Source organism: Oryza glaberrima, chromosome 11, assembly GCF_000147395.1.
Source record: "Oryza glaberrima chromosome 11, OglaRS2, whole genome shotgun sequence".
NCBI classification, from domain to species: domain Eukaryota; kingdom Viridiplantae; phylum Streptophyta; class Magnoliopsida; order Poales; family Poaceae; genus Oryza; species Oryza glaberrima.
This window is the reverse complement of record NC_068336.1, coordinates 3,284,676-3,303,712: the sequence shown is the minus strand read 5'-3', so window position 1 is coordinate 3,303,712 and position 19,037 is coordinate 3,284,676. Positions and strand designations below refer to the sequence as shown.

Here is a 19,037-nt window from a genome sequence, read left to right as displayed (position 1 = left end):
AGCCCTCAATTAATTTTAAAAGATTGAGAAAGATTCGGCCGAATTTGATGGGGGGATTGCGTGGGACTACTTTCTAGAGCTTGAACACGACAGTATGTGCGAGTTGGGCTTATAGCTCCAATTGCGGGCTAGGCCAAAGAGAGACATGTTGAGCAGAAAAATGTAGCGGACTAGACTGTGACTGAAAAGAAAGAGAGGATTAGGCTTTCGACCCAAAACGAGGAAGAATTTTCATTTAAATTTTTTAATTATAATGTATTGCGATCCCAATATTTCATTATATTTCTCATCCTCCAATAGCTATTTTATTAGTTTAAAAAAACATCATTACCCGTTGCAATGCAGACATTTTTTTTAGTTTTATAAAAAGAAAAAAGGGACATGCCTGACCTAGCAAAATAGATTTGTAGCTTGTTGTTGCTGTAGTTAAGTACTAACACTTCTCTCATGCATAGATACATGATGCAACGGACCTCGGGTGCGGTAGACCCCGCGGTCTCAGGCGGTCCACTGTCCAGCAGCGGCGATGAGCCACCAGCCACACATGAAGAATCGGCAGTGGTGTGGAGCTTTGTTTTTCAAAGTCGACGGGAAGTCCTCGCGCCCAAGGACCATTACCAGATATGCCGAGCGCACAATGTGGCTGTCCAGACCCAAACAAGCCTATCCGGTTGGTTATCAACCAACAATGTGGCGTAGACAATTGGCCAGAACCACTCATGATGACCGCTCATTTACTCAATGGTGTACAAAACTACTTGACCGAAAGATGCGCACAAAGCTAGCTAGTTTCCTCTGAGATATGAATCTTTGATTCCGTGTAGCTTGGCAGCAACCTCCTGCATGCTGATGCGTTCAATCGGTGTCGTCTTGGTGCAGCAGAGTCCAATATTTAGCACACTGCGCAGGCAGTGTATGCCTTTCTCCTTGACTGCCATTGGTGTTTCTTGGCAAAGGTCCAGCTCGTGTTGCAGCTGGGGATCAACAATCTCTAGTATCCTGTCAGGGAAGTTCATCTCTACATGCTTTGCAATGCTCAATCCATCCATAAACATGTCGTCTGTTGGCCTTCTCCGAATAAATAATTCCAAGAGAACAACTCCAAAGCTGAATACATATGAGGCAGTTGAAACTTGACCGCCCTCTGAGCATTCTAGAGTTTCATCCAGCAAGAGTTAAGTTCACACAAATCAGCATGTCAGATAATAAAATAAAACTTGCAGCGGTGTAATACAAGAAAAACAAACTAATACCTGGTGCGATATATCCAATGGTTCCCTTTATTGCTAGGGAATAAGTTGAGCTTGAATCCCCTAGAGATGGTGTTGAAGAACCGGTCTTGAATCTTGCAAGTCCAAAGTCTGCAACATGAGCAATTATATCATCATCAAGAAGTATGTTGCTAGGCTTCAGATCACAGTGAACAATAGTTCCTTGGTTGTTATGGTGCAGGTACTCCAACGCATCAGATAAATCGACCACAATGCTTATCCTCTGAGCCAATGTAATGTGGTTCAGATATGAAGTGTTTTCATCATTTTGTGTTGAGTGTAGTAATGCATGCAAGTCACCTCGTCCCATAAACTCATAAACCAAGGCCTTAAAATCATTTCCTTTTGAATCAATACTTGCACATGCAGTTAGGATAGGAACTAGGTTGCGATGCCGAACATTTCTCAAAGTATTACATTCTGCGATGAAGCTCTTTTGTGCTCCCCTTGTCTCTAGGTTGAATACTTTGACAGCAACCATATTATCATCTTCGAATAATTTTCCTCGATATACATAACTGTATCTTCCTTTGCCTATCAAATTGGATGTTGAGAACCCCCCTGTTGCTCTGAAAAGCATATTGTATGAAACTTGGGGCAAATGCCTAGCAAACGAGGGCAAAGATAAAGATTTTCTGTTCTGTTTTCTTCTCCACATAAGCACAATAAGTATGACCATAGAAATTGACACAATGCTGGCTATTGGGATCACTACTTTCAGTATTATTGATTTCTTGTGCTTAGATGAAACCAAAGCCATGATAGGACATGCTTGTAGGTGTAACTCAGGTGGCCCACCACAAAGGCCCTGATTTCCATCAATCCTGAAAGCTGTTGCATTCTTGAAAATTCCTTTCGTGGGAATCTCACCCTTAAGATGGTTGAATGACAAATCTAGTTGCTCAAGAAATTGTAAATTGCCAATAGAACCTGGTATTGAACCAGTTAAATTATTGTGAGAAAAATCTATAGCTGTCAAGCCACCTATGCTTCCTAATGAAGTGGGGATGCCTCCGCTGAGAATATTAGAGTCAAACACGATGTATTCCAAACTTTCACAACTTACCAAACTGTTAGGAATATCTCCAAACAACTTGTTGGATGAAAGTCCCAAAGATACGAGTTGTTTAGCATTTCCAATCTCAGTAGGAAGTTGCCCATCTAGGTTGTTGAAAGATAAATCAATTGCAATTATTGATGGAATACTAAATATCTCTTTTGGTATGCTGCCATGAAGATTATTACTGGAAATGACTAGTAGTTGAAGCATTTGCAGGTTTACGAAGCTTGGTATGTGCCCTTCCAACTTGTTAGAATATAGTCCGAGAACTGCTAGTTGAGACAGATTCGAAACAGATGACGGAATAAACCCTGTGAAATTGTTGTTTTGCAAGGTTAACGTTTGTAACTTTTTAAGATTCCCAAGCCATTCAGGAAGGGAACCTGTTAATTCATTATTATCTAGTCCTAAAGAATTCAAGTCGGAGAGGTGTTCTATGCCGGAAGGAAAAAATCCTGAGCTGATTTCCTGAGAAAATAAGTTGTCGCAGATGAGTGGATAAGTTCCCTAACGAACTTGGTAGATGGCCTTCTAGACGGTTATGTCCCATCGAAAGAACTTGTAGTCTAGAGCAGTTGGCTAAACTGTTCATAAACTCCCAATCTTCCTTTTTGTGTGCTTGGCGTAGATTGAATTCAGTATTTAACAAAGACAATTTGGTTAGTTTGCCAATGGAACTTGGTACAATGCCGGTGAAATTGTTATTTGATATGTCCAGTAAACGTAGGTTGGAAGTATTTCCCAATGAGAGAGGGATATGTCCTCGAAAAAAATTGTGGCCCAGTAGAAGTTCTTGTAGATTAGGTAGAGAGTCAAGGAGATCTGATGGTACCTCTCCACTTAGATGATTCAAAGTAAGGTAAAGATTAGTGAGAGTAGAGAGATTTAAGATGGGTTGTGGAAACCTTCCTGACAACATGTTTCCACTCACAGCAAGAAGCTCCATCATGACGAACTTTGAAAACTCATTTGGGATGTTTCCCTTGATATTGTTTGACATGAAACTAAGTCCTCTTAGTCCTGTGATATTGGCAAGAGAAGAAGGGATGGTTCCAGTAAGATTATTTTCTGCAAGTATCAGATTTTGAAGCTGAGAAGGAAAGCTATTATTCAACTGTCCAGCTAGGTGATTGCCATTGAGCAATAGAATCTCGAGACTGGAACATTTTGTAAAATCAGGTATCCTTCCTTCTAATGTGTTGTTGCTCAAGTAGAGGGTTTGGAGGTGATGCAGGTGACCGAGGGATAGAGGGATCTCTCCTGTGAATGAATTTGTGTCTAGGTAAAGAAATTTTAGGAATGTTAGGTTTGCAAGTGAAGGGGAGATTTGTCCAACTAAACCTCGGTTGCTAAGGTCAAGAGAAATGACACGAAGGGGTGTCTTCTTCCTGCACAAGACTCCTTCCCAGCTGCAAAAGTGATTGGTGTCATTCCAAGAAATCAGGGCTTGCTGGGGATCAAGACTGATTGCCTTTTTGAACTCAAGCAGTGAGAGCTTATCTGTCTCGTTTCCATACAACGAACTGCAGAAGATTTGGACAGGACAGCTCGCTATAAGCACCAACAAAAACAACCCAATTGCAGTGATCTTCATGACCAGCTCCTTGGTCGAATAAATTTAGGTCTTGCTTATATGCATAGACAAAAGAGAAAGGGATTAATACATATCGGTTAGTAATCCTTTTTAAAGAACATGCAAGAGCCTAAAATTTCAGAAGCTGTTTTAGATGGTTAGAGAATGTTGGCAAATAGACAAATGTAAAGTACCAAGAAAGCTTCTGTTCTTATTTACTTCGTCTCCACAGACAGAATTGATATCCTTTCCTCTGGCAAGATTCAGCAACATGAAAAATCCTTTGCTGATACGGGCTGATCAATCCAACTGCCATTGAGACAGAAGAGTCAGGGATGAAACATAAAGGCTTATAGCAAGATAAATGATCACCAATCGGTGGAAAATAAAAGTCTCTAGTGTCAGAGACCTGAAAGGAGGACGAAAGCCAGAAAGCTAGCAAAGCTATCTGATATTCTGAACAAATAAGTTCTAGGTAACACAGAAGTAATAATTTCTGACAATCTCACCAAAAAAGGGAAATATAGTGTTTCTAATCATCTGTATCTAGTACGCAATAAGTTTACAGACAGAAACAAACCTGTAGGTATAGTTAGGCTCATTCCATACAATCCCCAAAAGCGGACGATTGATCCAACATTTATATACTATTCCATGGAACTAACAAAATGATGAACATAGAAACAAATTAAAAGATCAATCAATATATGCATTCGTGAGGGGTTACCAGCGAGAGGGTGCAGCCTGCAGCCTGCAGCCTGCAGCCAGCCTCGTGGCCATCGTCGGCTGCTTCATTTTTGTAGCAGTAAGAGCCATGGCGTCTGCACTATCATGGCAAGCTAAGGCCTTCAACTCAACCAGCTACCAGCCCATGGAATTCAACTCAACACCAGTTTTTCTTCAGAGAGGAGGCTAATCTTCAGTGAAAATGGAGGATTACCTAACTTTTTGTCCATAGTTTTGTCTTGATTAGGCAATTATATTATTGATCTATGTAGAGCTAACCTGTTTGTTCATCTCACCTGATGACCAAGTGGCCAATAATGTAGCCTCCGTCTCCAGTATACAGTATACTACCCTTGACAACATGACGCCAACGGTTTTATTATACTTCCAGTTCCACAAGTAATTCTTATATGATTCTTTTCTCTCTTTTGTTTTTTTTTTTGAAAGGAATTCTTATATGATTCTAACAATTGGTGGATTGATCGGTCCCATGTTAACTCCATTCTGGGATACGATTAACCTGAGACGACGACACGACAGCAGGCGATAGCAACATAGCAAGTTGATGTAACTTGAACAAATTAAGGCACGTTTATTCTTACCCATGGTTAATATCCAGAGTCAAACCCTGTTTAGTAATCTTGCTCTGTGATCATTGTTCAACATCAGTGAGATTCATCAGAAACGAAAATCTCAGCCACTCAGACCCGTAATTTTCCATAATAATAATCCTGCAATTAAATTATGAGATAATAATTCCTTCTCGTCTTGTAATCGTAGAGTAGTGCATTCAGATATGTACTAACAATCATCTAGGTAACCTAGCAATTAAATGGGAGATAGTAGTTTTACTTTACCTTGTATATGCTGCAGATGATCCGGCGATCCGCAGGTTATCCGGATGAGCGCGGAGTCTCCGGCCGCCCTGACAGAGCTTGACGCCACCGCCCACCGGCGATGTGGTCGCGTAGGGCGACACCGCCGGCGGAGTGACGAGGCGGAAGCTAGGAGGCGCGGAGTGGAGGTGCGGGAAGGCGACACGGTGTGGGCGTCGGTGAAGCAGGGGTCGAAGGAGTCCTCGACCTCGTGTCCGCCGCCGAGCATCACCCACCGGCCGCCGCCGGCCGCCGATGGATCGGGCGGCGGCGTCGGTTGGGTTTTCCGTCAAGGGGATCGACGGGTCCAATTACGGCCCACGTAAAGCCCAGAATTACAATTCTGTCTTTTTTTTTTTTTTTTTTGCGCCGCTATGATTGGTATTTGGAACGTGCATTCTTAGCGGATACTTTTTCATATAAAATCTTGGATGAAAGTTTTAAAGATGAAAGGAAAAAAATAGCAGTGGCCTTGATTGGTATTCCCTCCGTTTCATATTTATATGTCGTTCGATATTATTCCTAGTCAATCATTGTTAAGTTTAATCAAATTTATTAAAAAATTAGCAGCATCTAAAATATCAAATTTAATTTTATTGGATCTAAAATTACATATATTTTGATAATACGTTTGTTTTGTGATTAAAAATAATACTATATTTTTTATAAAGTTGATTAGAAAAAAATTAAACGACTTATAATATGAAACGGGTTTTGTTTTACATTATACATCTATCCACAAATTCACCAATCATAGCGGTCTGAATATTTGTAATGGGGCCTCATATATGAATCTAATGAACGATGAACTAGGAGATCCATGATGTAAATTAAATATGATCACCTCGTATGAAAAGAAACAAATCAAACGGCAAAACTATAAACATTTGTCGCTCTGTAACATCATTAGAGAAAATCATGTTTTCTGTAAACTACTGGATTTGTAGTTTATGCAGGGGGGGCCTTCGAGGATGCCACACATCTAGCAAAAGAGTGCCCCTTTACGATTTTGGTTTGGAACCATGTTAGTAGATGGTTCGACATTCAAGCACCGCATCAACATACAGCAGCTTTGGAGCACCCTCTGCATGATCAAGCCTAAATCACGAAGGAAGCAAATTCTGAGTGTCCTTTTAACAACGTGGTGGAATATTTGGTTAGAACGTAATAGGAGGATTTTTCAGGATTCTTCAAAAAGCGAGCTTCAGGTGGCCTTTCTAATTAAAGAGAATATAGACCTAATCAACCAATCCAGGCTCTACTGCTGTTGATAGAACCTGGTTCACAGTCGTTTTTTCCCTTGGGTTGTAAATTTCTGTCACAGGACTTGTTGTGGCCTGTTGTTGTTTTCGTTTCTGCACTCTCTTGGTTTTATTTCTTCTAATATATACGGCAAATCTCCTGCCGTTTAATGTATAACTTATAGCAAATTTTAGAAGGATGCTCTGTAGCAAATTTTACCAAACTTTTATGTGGCCTCCTTACAAAACATGGAAATTTGTATATAAGTTATTTTACATTTATATTTTTTTAGAAAAAGTACAACTTATATGTTATATGCTGTATAAAATATTTTTTATTGATGTTTTTAATATAAATCATCTTTCATACACTACACAAGATATTTCTCTCGTATAAGCAAATTTTCTCTCATATACCACAAAAAAATTCTAAAAATTAAATATACCAGAAAAAAACTTGAAACATCTGTACAAACTCCCATGTTGTGTAATGAGGCCACGTAAAAATTTTCATATTTTTTTGAAACTTCTAATGAAATAAATCAATTGTTAATTTTGTATGTCTGTAAGGGTATTTTAGGTATTTTTGAAAATAATGCTTAGCCTAATGGCTTATTGTACGTGAAATCTATTTAAATCTATTTGGAGAGGCCTCTCGTTTTTGTCTTAACCAGCGACGCCTAAATATGGAGAAGACATGGAGTCTACTACATCGTACTCGTACGACATGCATGCATGCCCTTTTTCCTCTTCAAACAAAGTTTTCTCTCAAATTACTTATCCGATCTATAATCCAATTACACCATTGTGTTCGTTACAATTAAATCTTCATAACAAGATCTTACATGATTATATTATGATGAAAACATATTTATATTTGTAAATTATTTTTATTATATACATAAGTTACTTTTATCATATATATAAGTTACTTTTAGATTTAACTAAATTACTTCTTAGACATATAAAAGTAAATTAAATAAAGTCTAAAAGTAATTTACATATATTATAAAAGTAACTTAAAATAAAACGGACGTAACTTTGTCACGACATTAGAAGTAAATTCGTTGTAGGGATAAAATATGACTTCATGTCCTATGAAAAAAGGTATTCATTAAAGTTACTTTCCTTTTGTTATAAGTTACTTCTATAATATATGTAAATTACTTTTAGGTTTTATTGAATTACTTTTATATGCCTAAGAAGTAATTTAGTGAAATCTAAAAGTAATTTAGATATATGATAAAAGTAATATATAATTTTTCATCAAAATATAATCATGTAAGATCTTGTTGTAAAGATTTAATTACAACGAACACAATGGTATAATCGGATTATAAATCGGATAAATAATTTAAGAGAAACTTCTCTAAGAAGAAAAAAAATACATAGATATTAGAAAGAAGGGTGTCTCTCTATAGCACTATCTAGCTAGCACTCTCGGTGTAGTTGTGTCCCTTACTGTATCTCGGTATTGAACCCATTAGCCGTCCAGGAGTAGATTCAATTAGTACCAGTCTGCCAGAGATGACCAAACCTCCAAACTGCTAAAAAACAAGAGTATTGATGTCGTTTTGTGTAGGATTTCATCCTTCAGTACAAGCTCAAGTTTAACTCACACAGTGAACGACGAAAGACACCTGATGTTTATGTAACCTCGTTTCAAAATTAGAAATGAATCAAACAGCAATTTAAAAACATTTGCTGCTCTAGGACAATGGCCACTTCTTTATTCAAGGCAATACCGATCTATTTAACCAGAACAAGATGCACACATGCATGCTAGTATAATGCTATATATAATATATAATGCGTCAGACAAAACCAAAACCATTGAGGTAACTGCACTGCTTCTTCAGTTTCCCCTGAGATATGCATCTCTGATTCCATGCAGCTTGGCAGCTGCCTCCTGCATGCTGATGCGTTCACTCGGTGTCATCTTGGTGCAACAGAGTCCAATGTTTAATACAGAGTGCAAGTAGTGTAGGCCTTTCTCCTTGACTGCCATTGGAGTTTCTTGGCCGTCCAACTCTAGTTGAAGTTGGGGATCAACAATCTCTAGTATCCTATTAGGGAAATTGATCTCCGCATGCTTTGCAATGCTCAATCCATCCTTAAACATGTCGTCAGTTGGCCTTCTCCGAATAAATATTTCCAAGAGAACAACTCCAAAGCTGTAAACATCCGAGGCAGTTGAAACTTGACCACCATGTGAACATTCTGTAGATTGCATATGACAAGATTCAAGTTCACTCACATCAGCATGTCAGATAATGAAATACAATTTGAAGCAGTGCAATGCAATACAAGAAACAGTTAACCAGTACCTGGAGCAATATATCCAATGGTTCCCTTTATTGCGAGTGAAGAAGTTGAATTTGAATCGCCTAGAGATGGCATTGACGAATTGGTTTTATAACTTGCAAGGCCAAAATCTCCAACATGAGCAATCATATCATCATCTAGAAGAATGTTACTAGGCTTCAGATCGCAATGAACAATGGTCCATTGATTGTTGTGGTGTAGATACTCCAATGCGTCTGATACATCCACCACAATACTTATTCTCTGAGCCAATGTAATGTGATTCAAATTTGACAAGTTTATATCATCTCTGGTTGTGTATAGAAATTTATGCAAGTCCCCTTGTGACATGAACTCATAGACTAAAGCTTTAAAATCATTGCCTTCAGAATCAATACTAGAACATGCAGTGAGGATAGGAAGTAGATTGCGATGCCGCACATTTCTCAAGGCATTACATTCTGCCATGAAGCTCTTGTGTGCTCCCCTTGTCTCTAGACTGAAGACTTTAACAGCAACAATGTTGTCTTGAAATAGTTTTCCTACATAGACATAACTATATCTTCCTTTGCCGATTAAATTGGATGATGAGAACCCCTCAGTTGCTTTGAATAGGTTATTATATGAAAAATTGGGGAAATTTGTACCAAATGAAGGTAATGATAGGGATTCTCTCTTCCGTTTCCCCCTCCAAGTAAAAAAAATAGATATGACCATAGCAAGTGATACCAAGCAGGCAACTGGGATTAGTATTTTTAGTAAAATTGATTTCTTGTGCTTAGATGAGACCAAAGATATGACAGGGCATGTGAGTAAGTGTAACTCTCGTGATCCACCACATAGTCCCTCATTTCCACCAATGCTCAAGGCTGTCACATTCTGGAATATTCCTTTCATCGGAACCTCACCTTTAAGATGGTTGAATGACAAATCCAGTTGCTCAAGAAAATGTAGGTCCCAAGCAATGATGGTATTGGCCCAGTTAAGTTATTGTGTGAGAAGTTGAGAACCTCTAGACTTGTTATCTTTCCTATGGAAGCAGGGATGATCCCAGTGAAATTATTCCAGGATAAGTCAATGTATTCCAAGCTTTCAAAATCACCCAAAGTGTTAGGAATATCTCCAGATAGCTTATTCGATGCAAGTGACAACTTTGAAAGTTGTTTTGCATTGCCGATGTTAGCAGGAAGTTGTCCATCTAGATTGTTGAAAGATAAATCAACTTGAACTATTGATGGGATTGTAAATATCTCATTTGGTATGCTACCTTGAAGATTGTTGTGGGAAGCACTGAATGATAAAAGCATATGGAGGTTTTTCAAGATATGTGGTATGTGTCCATCGAACTCATTAAAATCTAGAATTAAATATACCAGCTGAGACAAATTTGAAAGGGACGGTGGAATAAACCCCGTGAAGTTGTTGTTAAATAAGCCTAATACTTGTAGGTGTTTAAGAGAACCAAGCCATTCTGGAAGGACACCTGTAATTTCATTGGTATCAATCCGGAAATAAGTAAGGCTGGAGAGGTTTTCTATGTCCGAAGGTAAAACACCAGATATTTGATTTCCTCCCAAATGTAGCATTCCAAGTTGAGAGGAAAGGTTACCTAATGAACTTGGTAGATGGCCTTGTAGACGGTTATTAGCTATCGAGATCATTTGTAGCCTAGTACAGTTGGTTAAGCCATTCATAAAGTCCCAATCCTGCTTTCTGTGTGCTTGAAGTTGATTGGACTGAAGATTTAGGTGATACAGTTTGGTAAGTTTTCCAATGGAACTTGGTACAAGCCCAGTAAAATTATTAGATGAAATGTCTAGTAAACCTAGGTTGGAAGAGTTTACCACAGAGCAGGGGATATGCCCTTGGAAGAAGTTCCCTCCCAATGAAAGTATTTCTATGCTGGGTAGCGAGTCAAGAAGATTTGATGGTAAATCTCCACTTAGATGATTAAAACCAAGGTAAAGAACATCAAGAGTAGAGAGATTTAAGATGGCTTGTGGAAACCTTCCTGACAACATGTTTTGACTCGCAGCAAGATACCCAATCGAGACGAACTTTGAGAACTCATTTGGGATGTTTCCCTTGAATTGTTTGACATGAAACCAACACCCAATAGCTCCGTGATATTGGCAAGAGAAGAGGGGATGGTTCCAGTAAGATTATTGAATGAAAGGTCCAGCCCTTGAAGATGAGGGGGGAAATTATTATTGAATTGTCCAATGAGGTGATTGCCATTGAGGAGTAGCACCTTGAGGTTGGAACTGTTTGTAAAATCAGGTATTTTTCCTTGTAATGTGTTGTTGCTCAAGTAGAGGTTTTGGAGATGATGCAGGTGGCCAAGGGACAGAGGGATCTCTCCGGTGAATGAATTTGTGTCTAAGTACAGAAATTTTAGGAATGTTAGGTTTCCAAGAGAAGGGGAGATTACTCCTACTAAACGTTGGTTCGTAAGGTTAAGAGAAATGACACGATTGGTTGTCTTCTTTCTGCACATGACTCCTTCCCAGCTGCAAAAGTGATTGCTGTCATTCCAAGAAATCAGGACTTGCTGGGGATCAAGAGTGATTGCCTTCTTGAACTCAAGCAGTGAGAGCTTATCTGTCTCGTTTCCATACGACGAACTGCAAATGATTTGGACTGCACTGCACGCCATAAGCAGCAACTGAAACAGTCCAATTACAGTGATCTTCATGGCCAGCTCTTCGGTCGAATAGTGCTAGGTCTTGGTTATATCATATATGCAGACAGAGAAAGAGAAAGGCGGTCAACACATGTCTGGCAAGTGTTCTTTTTGAAAGAACATTCAAGAGCCTAAAGTTTCAATAGAGAAGGTGTTTAAGAAAGTTAGAGAATGTTGGTAAATGGACAAATGTGAAGTACCATAAAGCTTTTATTTTTCTTTACCTCGTTTCGTCAGAAAGATTCCACAACATGAAAGCTGCTTGCTGCTATAGGTTGATGAATGCAACTGTCCTTCAGACTTCAGAATCAGAGTTGAGAAGTAGCTTCAAGAAACATACAGTTAGCAGATATACTTATTCAGAAACATACAGTTATGATTTTTCTTTCTTTTGGTTTTTTTACTACGCATATATTTTTTATACTAGTTAATGAATGATGAATCTGACTCCCGCAGTTTTGTAAAAACAAAAAGAAAAGAAATATGATCACCAGTCATTGAAAAGAAGGGCTCTAGTGTCAAAGACTTGAAAGAGGGGATGCAAGCCAGAAGCTAGCAAAACAAGTTCTAGGTAACAAAGAAACAATAATTTCTTATCATCTAACAGTACCTTTCTAATCATATGTGTACTATCTCAATTTCATATTATAAGTCGTTTTAACTTTCTTTCTAAATCAAACTACTTTAGCTTTGACCAAGTTTGCAGAAAAATATAGCAATATTTTCAACATAAAACAAAGAAACTATCAAAATATATTCAATGTTAGATTTAATAAAACTAATTTGGTGCTATAAATGTTAGCTATATTTTTCTATAAACTTGATCAAACTTTCAAGAAGTTTGACTTTAAAAAAAATCAAAGCAACATGAGAGGGGGGGGTATTAAATATGCATAAAATTCATGAACAGAAACAAGCCTGTAGATACATGGAGACCCATCCCACAAAAGCCCCCAAAGCAGTCAATTAATAGATGAACATAAACAAATTAAATTAAAAGATCAATCGACATTCATTCAAGAAGGTTATTTACCAGCGAGAAGAGTAGCCTTCAGCCTGCAGTCTAGTGGCCATCAGCAATCAGCTGCCTCATTTTGTAGAGCCGTGGCGTCTGCACTGTCTTGGCAAAGACCTTCGAATTAATCGACAGAACAAACACCAGTTTTTCTCCAGAGAAGATACTAATCATGACTGCAAGTGGAGGACGTGCCTAACTTTTGCCCATGGTTTTATCTTGATGAGAGGCTGATTACACTATTGATTGATGCAGCAATGGTGACGCCACTGGATTTAATTATACTGTCAGGTCCCCCCAAGTTTTATTATTGTATGATTTCATGTAGACCAGTCTAACTGAGACGACGACAAGCAAAAGGCAATAGCAACATAGCAAGTTGATGATTTTCTCAGCACAAATTTTTGTCCAGCCAGTCAAAATTTTCTGCCTTGTATTTAGTACTCCATTATTCCCTAAATGTTTGACGCCGTTGATTTTTTTAAACATGCTTGACCATTCGTCTTATTCAAAAACTTTTGTGAAATATGTAAAACTATATGTATACGTAAAAGTATATTTAACAATGAATCAAATGATAGAAAAAGAAATAATAATTACTTAAATTTTTTAAATAAGACGAACGGTCAAACATGTTTTAAATAGTCAACGGCGTCAAACATTTAGAGATGGAGGGAGTACCAGTTTCGGGTCAAATACCAGCTGGCTTCCAAGCAGGCCCTTGTATTTTTCTTTTATGCCATGAGCAATCTCAAAGCATTGTAAGTTGTAACCCAGAACAAGTACCACATGTGACATGTGTTATATATAATTCGATCCATTAAATATAATCAAATTGATTATGAAACACAACATCAAACCAAATAAGGTTTCGTTCGAGAGACCCAATTTCCCAGTCCATTCACAGGGGAAAAAAACAGCTGAGTACAAAATTCAACGCAGATGGCAGTCATCACCCAAATCAGCTAGTAGCTGAGAAGAAAGTTCCATTGTTGACAAATTAAGGAACTAACAAGAAAATTTTCAATGTTCTGTGAATATAAAGCTGACCAGTCCTTATCTCCATCAACAGCAAAAAGCATGAGGGCTGAATATTGGTATCAATTCCTCTAAAAGAAAAGAATATGATAACAGTGCAGAGTTTCCAACAATACCATGTATCTGCAGTGTAATTGTGTAAGATTCCAAACCAAATGTAGTGCTTGGATTATTACAGCAATAACAAGAGTTGTGATTTCATTATATAAGAGAGAGTGACAATATTAAACATGCCATGCGAGAAGGTAGCAGAGTATCTCACAGCTATAGGCAGGGTACATATCTTACATTATATTACCTGGTTGCCTCAGAGATATGCCTCCTTGTTCCATGTAGCTTTGCAGCCATTTCTCGCATGTCCATGCGCTCGTACGGGGACTGCTTGGTGCAGCAAAGTCCAATGTTTAGCACTGAATGTAAACACTCAGAAAAGATTTCCTTCATGGCAACTGCAGATTCCTTTGAGCAATCCAGTTCGTCTTGTAGTAATACAGGGTCAACAATATCTAGTATCTTGTCAGGAAAGTTCATACTAACGAATTTTGCAATATCCAGACCATCCTTGAACATATCATCTGTTGGTCCCTTCCGTAAGAATACTTCAAGGAGAACAATTCCAAAGCTATAAACATCCGCAGCAGTTGAAACTTGACCACCAGATGCATACTCTGTAGACATCAATCAAGGATAACTTAGTCCAAATGTTGGTAGAAGCACAAAAAATTCTCAAGTTAAATTGAAAAACAGGAAATAATACCAGGAGCAACATATCCAATGGTTCCTTTTATTGCAATCATAGAAGTTGAGTTTGAGTCACCGACAGATGGTACTGCAGCATCAGCTTTGAGCCTCGCAAGACCGAAATCTCCAACATAAGCTTTCATATCATTGTCCAGAAGAATATTGCTAGGCTTTATGTCACAATGAACAACAGTTTCTTGGTTGTTATGGTGAAGATATTCCAATGCATCTGCTATGTCCACAACAATGCTTAGCCTTTGAGAAAATGTAATGATGTTCGAAGTGAAACCATTCTCACTATCTCTAGTTGAGTGCAGTAGAGAATACAAGTCTCCTTGTGGAATTAACTTATACACCAGGGCTCTGAAATCATTTCCCTTAGTGTCCAGACTTGAGCACACAGTTAAGATAGGAACTAGATTGCGATGCCGCACTTTTCTCAAAGCATTGCATTCCGTGATAAAACTATGTTCTGCTCCTTCTGTCTCCAGGCTGAAAACTTTAACAGCAACCACATCTCTGCCTTGGAACAATTCCCCTTTGTAAACATGACTGTATATTCCTCTTCCAATTATATTAGATGCTGAAAACCCTTCAGTTGCCTTGGCGAGATCATTGTAAGAAACTCTGGGAAATTTGCTATCAAATGGGGTCAAAGATGTACATTTTTTCTTCTGTTTTCCCCTCCAGAGCAATAATAGATACATGAATATAACTGACACCAGGCTAGCAAATAATATCACCAAATACCGCAAAATAGATCGTTCACTCCTAGATGAATTCAAAGGCATGACATAACATGTGGGTAGGTGTAAATTGAGTGCCCCGCCACAAAGACCCTCATTTCCATTGATGTGCACTGCCGTTGCATTCAAGAATATTCCTTCTGTTGGTATCTCACCGCTGAGATTGTTAAATGACAAATCTACTTGTTGAAGGAGCCATAACTTTCCAAGATTAGCATGTATTGATCCACTTAAGTTATTGTGAGACAAGTTGAGAACTTTCAGACTTCTTATGTTGCCTAATGAAGTAGGAATGCTTCCACTAAGAATATTCGAGCCCAATTTGATGCCTTCCAAACTTTCACAATTGCCCAGTGAACTAGGAATATCTCCAGATAAATTGTTGGATGAAAGATATAAATACATGAGTTGCTTAGCATTTCCTACCCTGGCACTAAGCTGCCCATCAAAGTTGTTGAAAGACAAATCAATTAACCGTATTGTTGGGATTCTGAAGATCTCCATTGGTACACTACCATGGAGTTTGTTGTTTGAAATGCTCAATGTTTCAAGCGTTTGCAGGTTTCCCAAGCTTGCTGGTAAAGGTCCTCCAATTTTGTTATAGTCTAGCCAGAGAGATCCCAGTACAGATAAATTTGAAAGGGATGTTGGAATAAACCCAGTAAACATGTTCTCATGTAACAATATCTGTTGTAAATTACTGAGAGTTCCAAGCCATTTTGGGACTGCACCAGTAAACTGGTTGTTGTCCAGTCCAATATAAATCAGGTTTGGAAGGTTTGCTATGCCAGAAGGAAAACCACCTGATAATTGATTTCCACTCAAAAACAATTGTACAAGCTGAACAGAAAGGTTACCTAATGAAGTTGGCACATGTCCTTCTAGATGATTACTAGCTATCGAGAAAGCTTTCAGCTCAGTGCAGTTGGCTAAGCTGTCAAGAAACTCCCAATCTTGCTTGTTACAAGCTTGAAGTTTATTGGACTGAAGATTTAACCAAGATAGCTTGGTTAGTTTGCCAATGGATCTAGGCACCACACCGGTGAAGTTATTGCTTGCTAGCTCAAGACGATATAGCTTGGAAGCATTTATCAACGAAGAGGGGATTTGCCCTTGAAAGCAGTTGTCTTCTAATTCAAGTAGCTGAAGGTTGGGTAGACAATTACCAAGATTGGATGGTGCCTCTCCAGTTAGATTATTAAACCCAAGGCTAAGACCAATAAGAGTAGAAAGGTTTAAGATGGCTTGTGGAAACCTGCCAACCAACTTATTTGCACCTACATACAAGAATTGCAGGCTGGATAACTTTCCGATCTCATGTGGGATATCGCCCTGGATGTTATTATATGTGCAGGTAAGCACATTTAGCCTTGTGATATTAGCAAGAGAAGCAGGAATGGTTCCACTAAGATGATTGTATGAAAGTTGCAGACTTTGAAGGCGATGAGGCAGCTGTGGAAATTTTCCAACTAGATTATTGCCATTCAGCCGTAGAGCCTTCATACTGGAACAATTTGTAAAATCTGGTATAACTCCTTGCAGAGTGTTGTTACTCAACCAGAGAGTTTGGAGGTGGTTCAAGTGGCCAAGGGATGCAGGGATTTGTCCACTGAATGAATTCTCTGTAAGGGATAGAATTGATAGAAATGTGAGGTTTCCAAGTGAAGGAGAGATTTGCCCTACTAAACCTCGATTTGTAAGATTAAGAGAAGTGACACGATATGGAATCCTCAAGCTGCACAAGATGCCTTCCCAATTGCAAAAGTGGATGCTGTCATTCCAGGACATCAAGGCTTGTTTTGGATCAAGACGGACTGCCTGCCTGAATTCAAGCAGTGCCACTCGATCTGTCTCGTTTCCATATAAGGAACTGCAGGTGACGACATGTGCAGTGCAAGCTAAGAAAATCAAGATAATCTTTCCAGTTGTAATAACCATCATTATTGACTAGCTATGTTCAAATGTAGATCTGGATCATGTGGCCAGACAGAAGCAATGGAACTCTGTCTTGAATCTGGACTGATGTAGCTGCCACTCCAGTTCACTTCAAGTTCGCTTCTGATCCCTACAGTTTTAGCACAGATGGATCATTTATCAGACAACGCATAGAATTAGCAGCTATTTTCCTGGTCTAATCAATTCCAAAACACAAGCGGTTTCTGATCAAATATATACTAGAGTGACAAGCCACTGTCAGGGAACCAATTCTAAACTGGATTCTTGGCTTAGTGCCATCTTTATAAGTTTATAGTTTTCAATACTTATCTTCTTTAATGAAAAGATATCTCAATTCTGAACAATGGAAAGGAATGAACTAAACAAGGAAATGCTTACAGATCGGCAGCCTGATTTTGAAGTCATCTAGTAGCAAAGCTCTGACAGACTGTATGCTACTGCACCGTATTCTCTGATTTATAGGCGTGCCAATCATCTGATGCTCGGTTAGCAAACTCAACTTGTCTTCCGTGATTCATGGACTAAGTTCTAACATTTTCTTCTTCAGAGACTTTGCTACTTCTACTACAGTCCTTGGTTCTCGGTGGACTTCATTGCTTGCATGTTCTTTGTCTCTTTCAGAGACTTTCGCTGCATCTGGCCATTCAAACAAGTCGGCTTTGCGGCTGAATGACCCCCATTTGCAATAATTGATTCCAGCTGAACAATTTGCTGCCAAATTCTGCACAGTGCACACAAATGTCTATTCTGAATTCTATTATCCTTCTTTTTCTTTCAAAAAAGAAAAAGGCAAACCATGTCAATTATATTAATTTAGACTAGGATGCAGATGCACAACAGAAAACAACTGCATTATATGCTCTTGTAAATCGCATAACCTCATGAATCAAGCAACTTATCCCAAAATTTCTAAGGGTAGCTCCAAGATGGACACTGAATGCAAATCGCAGAAACAGTAAGTGCTCTCAAGATAGATTTGAAGACAAAGTAAAAAAAGAAGAGAAAATTTGGGCGGTTGGACCTCACCTCGCCGTTCCATCCTGTCGCCGACGGGCCGACGGAGATCCATCCAGTACACCCGCTGGCCATCTCCTCCGCCTTCAGCTGCGTCCCAGCCGCCGCTACGCCCATAGCCCCATGCGGGGACATGGCCGACGCCCGCGGCCGCGGGCCCGCAGCGGCGTTATATGGAGTAAAGCGAAATCGCCGCCCCGCCTGAGCCGCCGGGAAGCGAGCGGCGGTGGGCGACTGGGCGGCGAGGTTGGCCGTCGGCGACTGGCCGAGCCGGAACGAGAGTGACGTGTCACACAGACTAGCGCGTTTCCCTTTCATCACAAAAATTGCAAATACAACCTTCAACTGTTTTCTTCCTTGCAGAGTTGCAGTCGAATTTCTTTACAAATACTGTAGAACTGCAGGATCAGGACCGTACTTAGAGCAAATACTATAAAGTTTTGGCAAAATTTACTATAGAATACTCAAAATTTTATAGTATTTACTGTGAGATACCCAAATAATATGAATTTTCTCGTGCGCATTGTAAAAATTTGGTAATTAGCTGAACACCCATAGGATTAATTTATTATTTTTCATGGAAACAGATAGAAAAACATTGGTTAAAGTTAAGTTTATCAATGGGCCCACTTGTTAATCTCTCATACTCTATTGTTCTTTCTCTCATCCTCTTCTTCCTCTTTCTTTCGCCGCCGTCGCTAAAGGCGTCGTTGGTGAGCTCCTGCAGTGAAGAGGGAGTTGGCGCACGCGGTGTGCACGCGCACCAGCTCCAACACCTCCTACTCCTCCTACCC

At 39.1% G+C, this 19,037-nt stretch overlaps 2 protein-coding genes and 1 pseudogene across 6 annotated transcripts; all 3 read right to left on the bottom strand.

The window, feature by feature from the left end:
- Nucleotides 1–267: 267 nt before the first annotated feature.
- Nucleotides 268–5,845, bottom strand: LOC127755629 (putative receptor-like protein kinase At3g47110; annotated as a pseudogene).
- Nucleotides 5,846–8,456: 2,611 nt separating this feature from the next.
- LOC127754340 (probable LRR receptor-like serine/threonine-protein kinase At3g47570) lies at nt 8,457–10,083 on the bottom strand. Its single transcript, XM_052279839.1, has 2 exons — nt 9,074–10,083; nt 8,457–8,966 (listed from the first exon to the last, which is right to left on the bottom strand). The coding sequence occupies exons 1-2, from the start codon at nt 9,945–9,947 to the stop codon at nt 8,602–8,604; spliced, it is 1,239 nt and encodes a 412-aa protein (XP_052135799.1). The 5' UTR covers nt 9,948–10,083; the 3' UTR covers nt 8,457–8,601.
- A 1,549-nt stretch (nt 10,084–11,632) lies between these two features.
- LOC127754339 (receptor kinase-like protein Xa21) lies at nt 11,633–18,560 on the bottom strand. 5 transcript variants are annotated; one of them, XM_052279838.1, is made up of 7 exons: nt 18,256–18,560; nt 17,608–17,950; nt 14,544–17,338; nt 14,075–14,454; nt 12,767–12,849; nt 11,958–12,058; nt 11,633–11,864 (listed from the first exon to the last, which is right to left on the bottom strand). In XM_052279838.1, the coding sequence occupies exons 3-4, from the start codon at nt 17,212–17,214 to the stop codon at nt 14,081–14,083; spliced, it is 3,045 nt and encodes a 1,014-aa protein (XP_052135798.1). In that variant the 5' UTR covers nt 17,215–17,338; nt 17,608–17,950; nt 18,256–18,560; the 3' UTR covers nt 11,633–11,864; nt 11,958–12,058; nt 12,767–12,849; nt 14,075–14,080. The 5 variants fall into 5 exon arrangements, with proteins under 5 accessions (XP_052135798.1, XP_052135795.1, XP_052135794.1 ...); XM_052279835.1 differs by having other exon boundaries at nt 12,767–13,909; nt 14,085–14,454; XM_052279834.1 differs by having other exon boundaries at nt 12,767–13,017; nt 14,085–14,454.
- Nucleotides 18,561–19,037: the final 477 nt, after the last annotated feature.

What these genes read in the sequence shown, in the direction of transcription:
- LOC127754340 (XM_052279839.1), bottom strand. Translation starts at nt 9,947, where the DNA reads ATGAAAGGAATATTCCAGAATGTGACAGCCTTGAGCATTGGTGGAAAT. An exon ending in CATTGGATATATTGCTCCAG is followed by an intron (nt 8,967 to 9,073) that starts GTACTGGTTAAC and finishes TGCAATCTACAG; the next exon opens with AATGTTCACATGGTGGTCAA.
- LOC127754339 (XM_052279834.1), bottom strand. Translation starts at nt 17,214, where the DNA reads ATGATGGTTATTACAACTGGAAAGATTATCTTGATTTTCTTAGCTTGC. An exon ending in CATTGGATATGTTGCTCCTG is followed by an intron (nt 14,455 to 14,543) that starts GTATTATTTCCT and finishes TGATGTCTACAG; the next exon opens with AGTATGCATCTGGTGGTCAA. An exon ending in CATATCTCTGAGGCAACCAG is followed by an intron (nt 13,018 to 14,084) that starts GTAATATAATGT and finishes AATTAAATCCAG; the next exon opens with TGGCGTCACCATTGCTGCAT.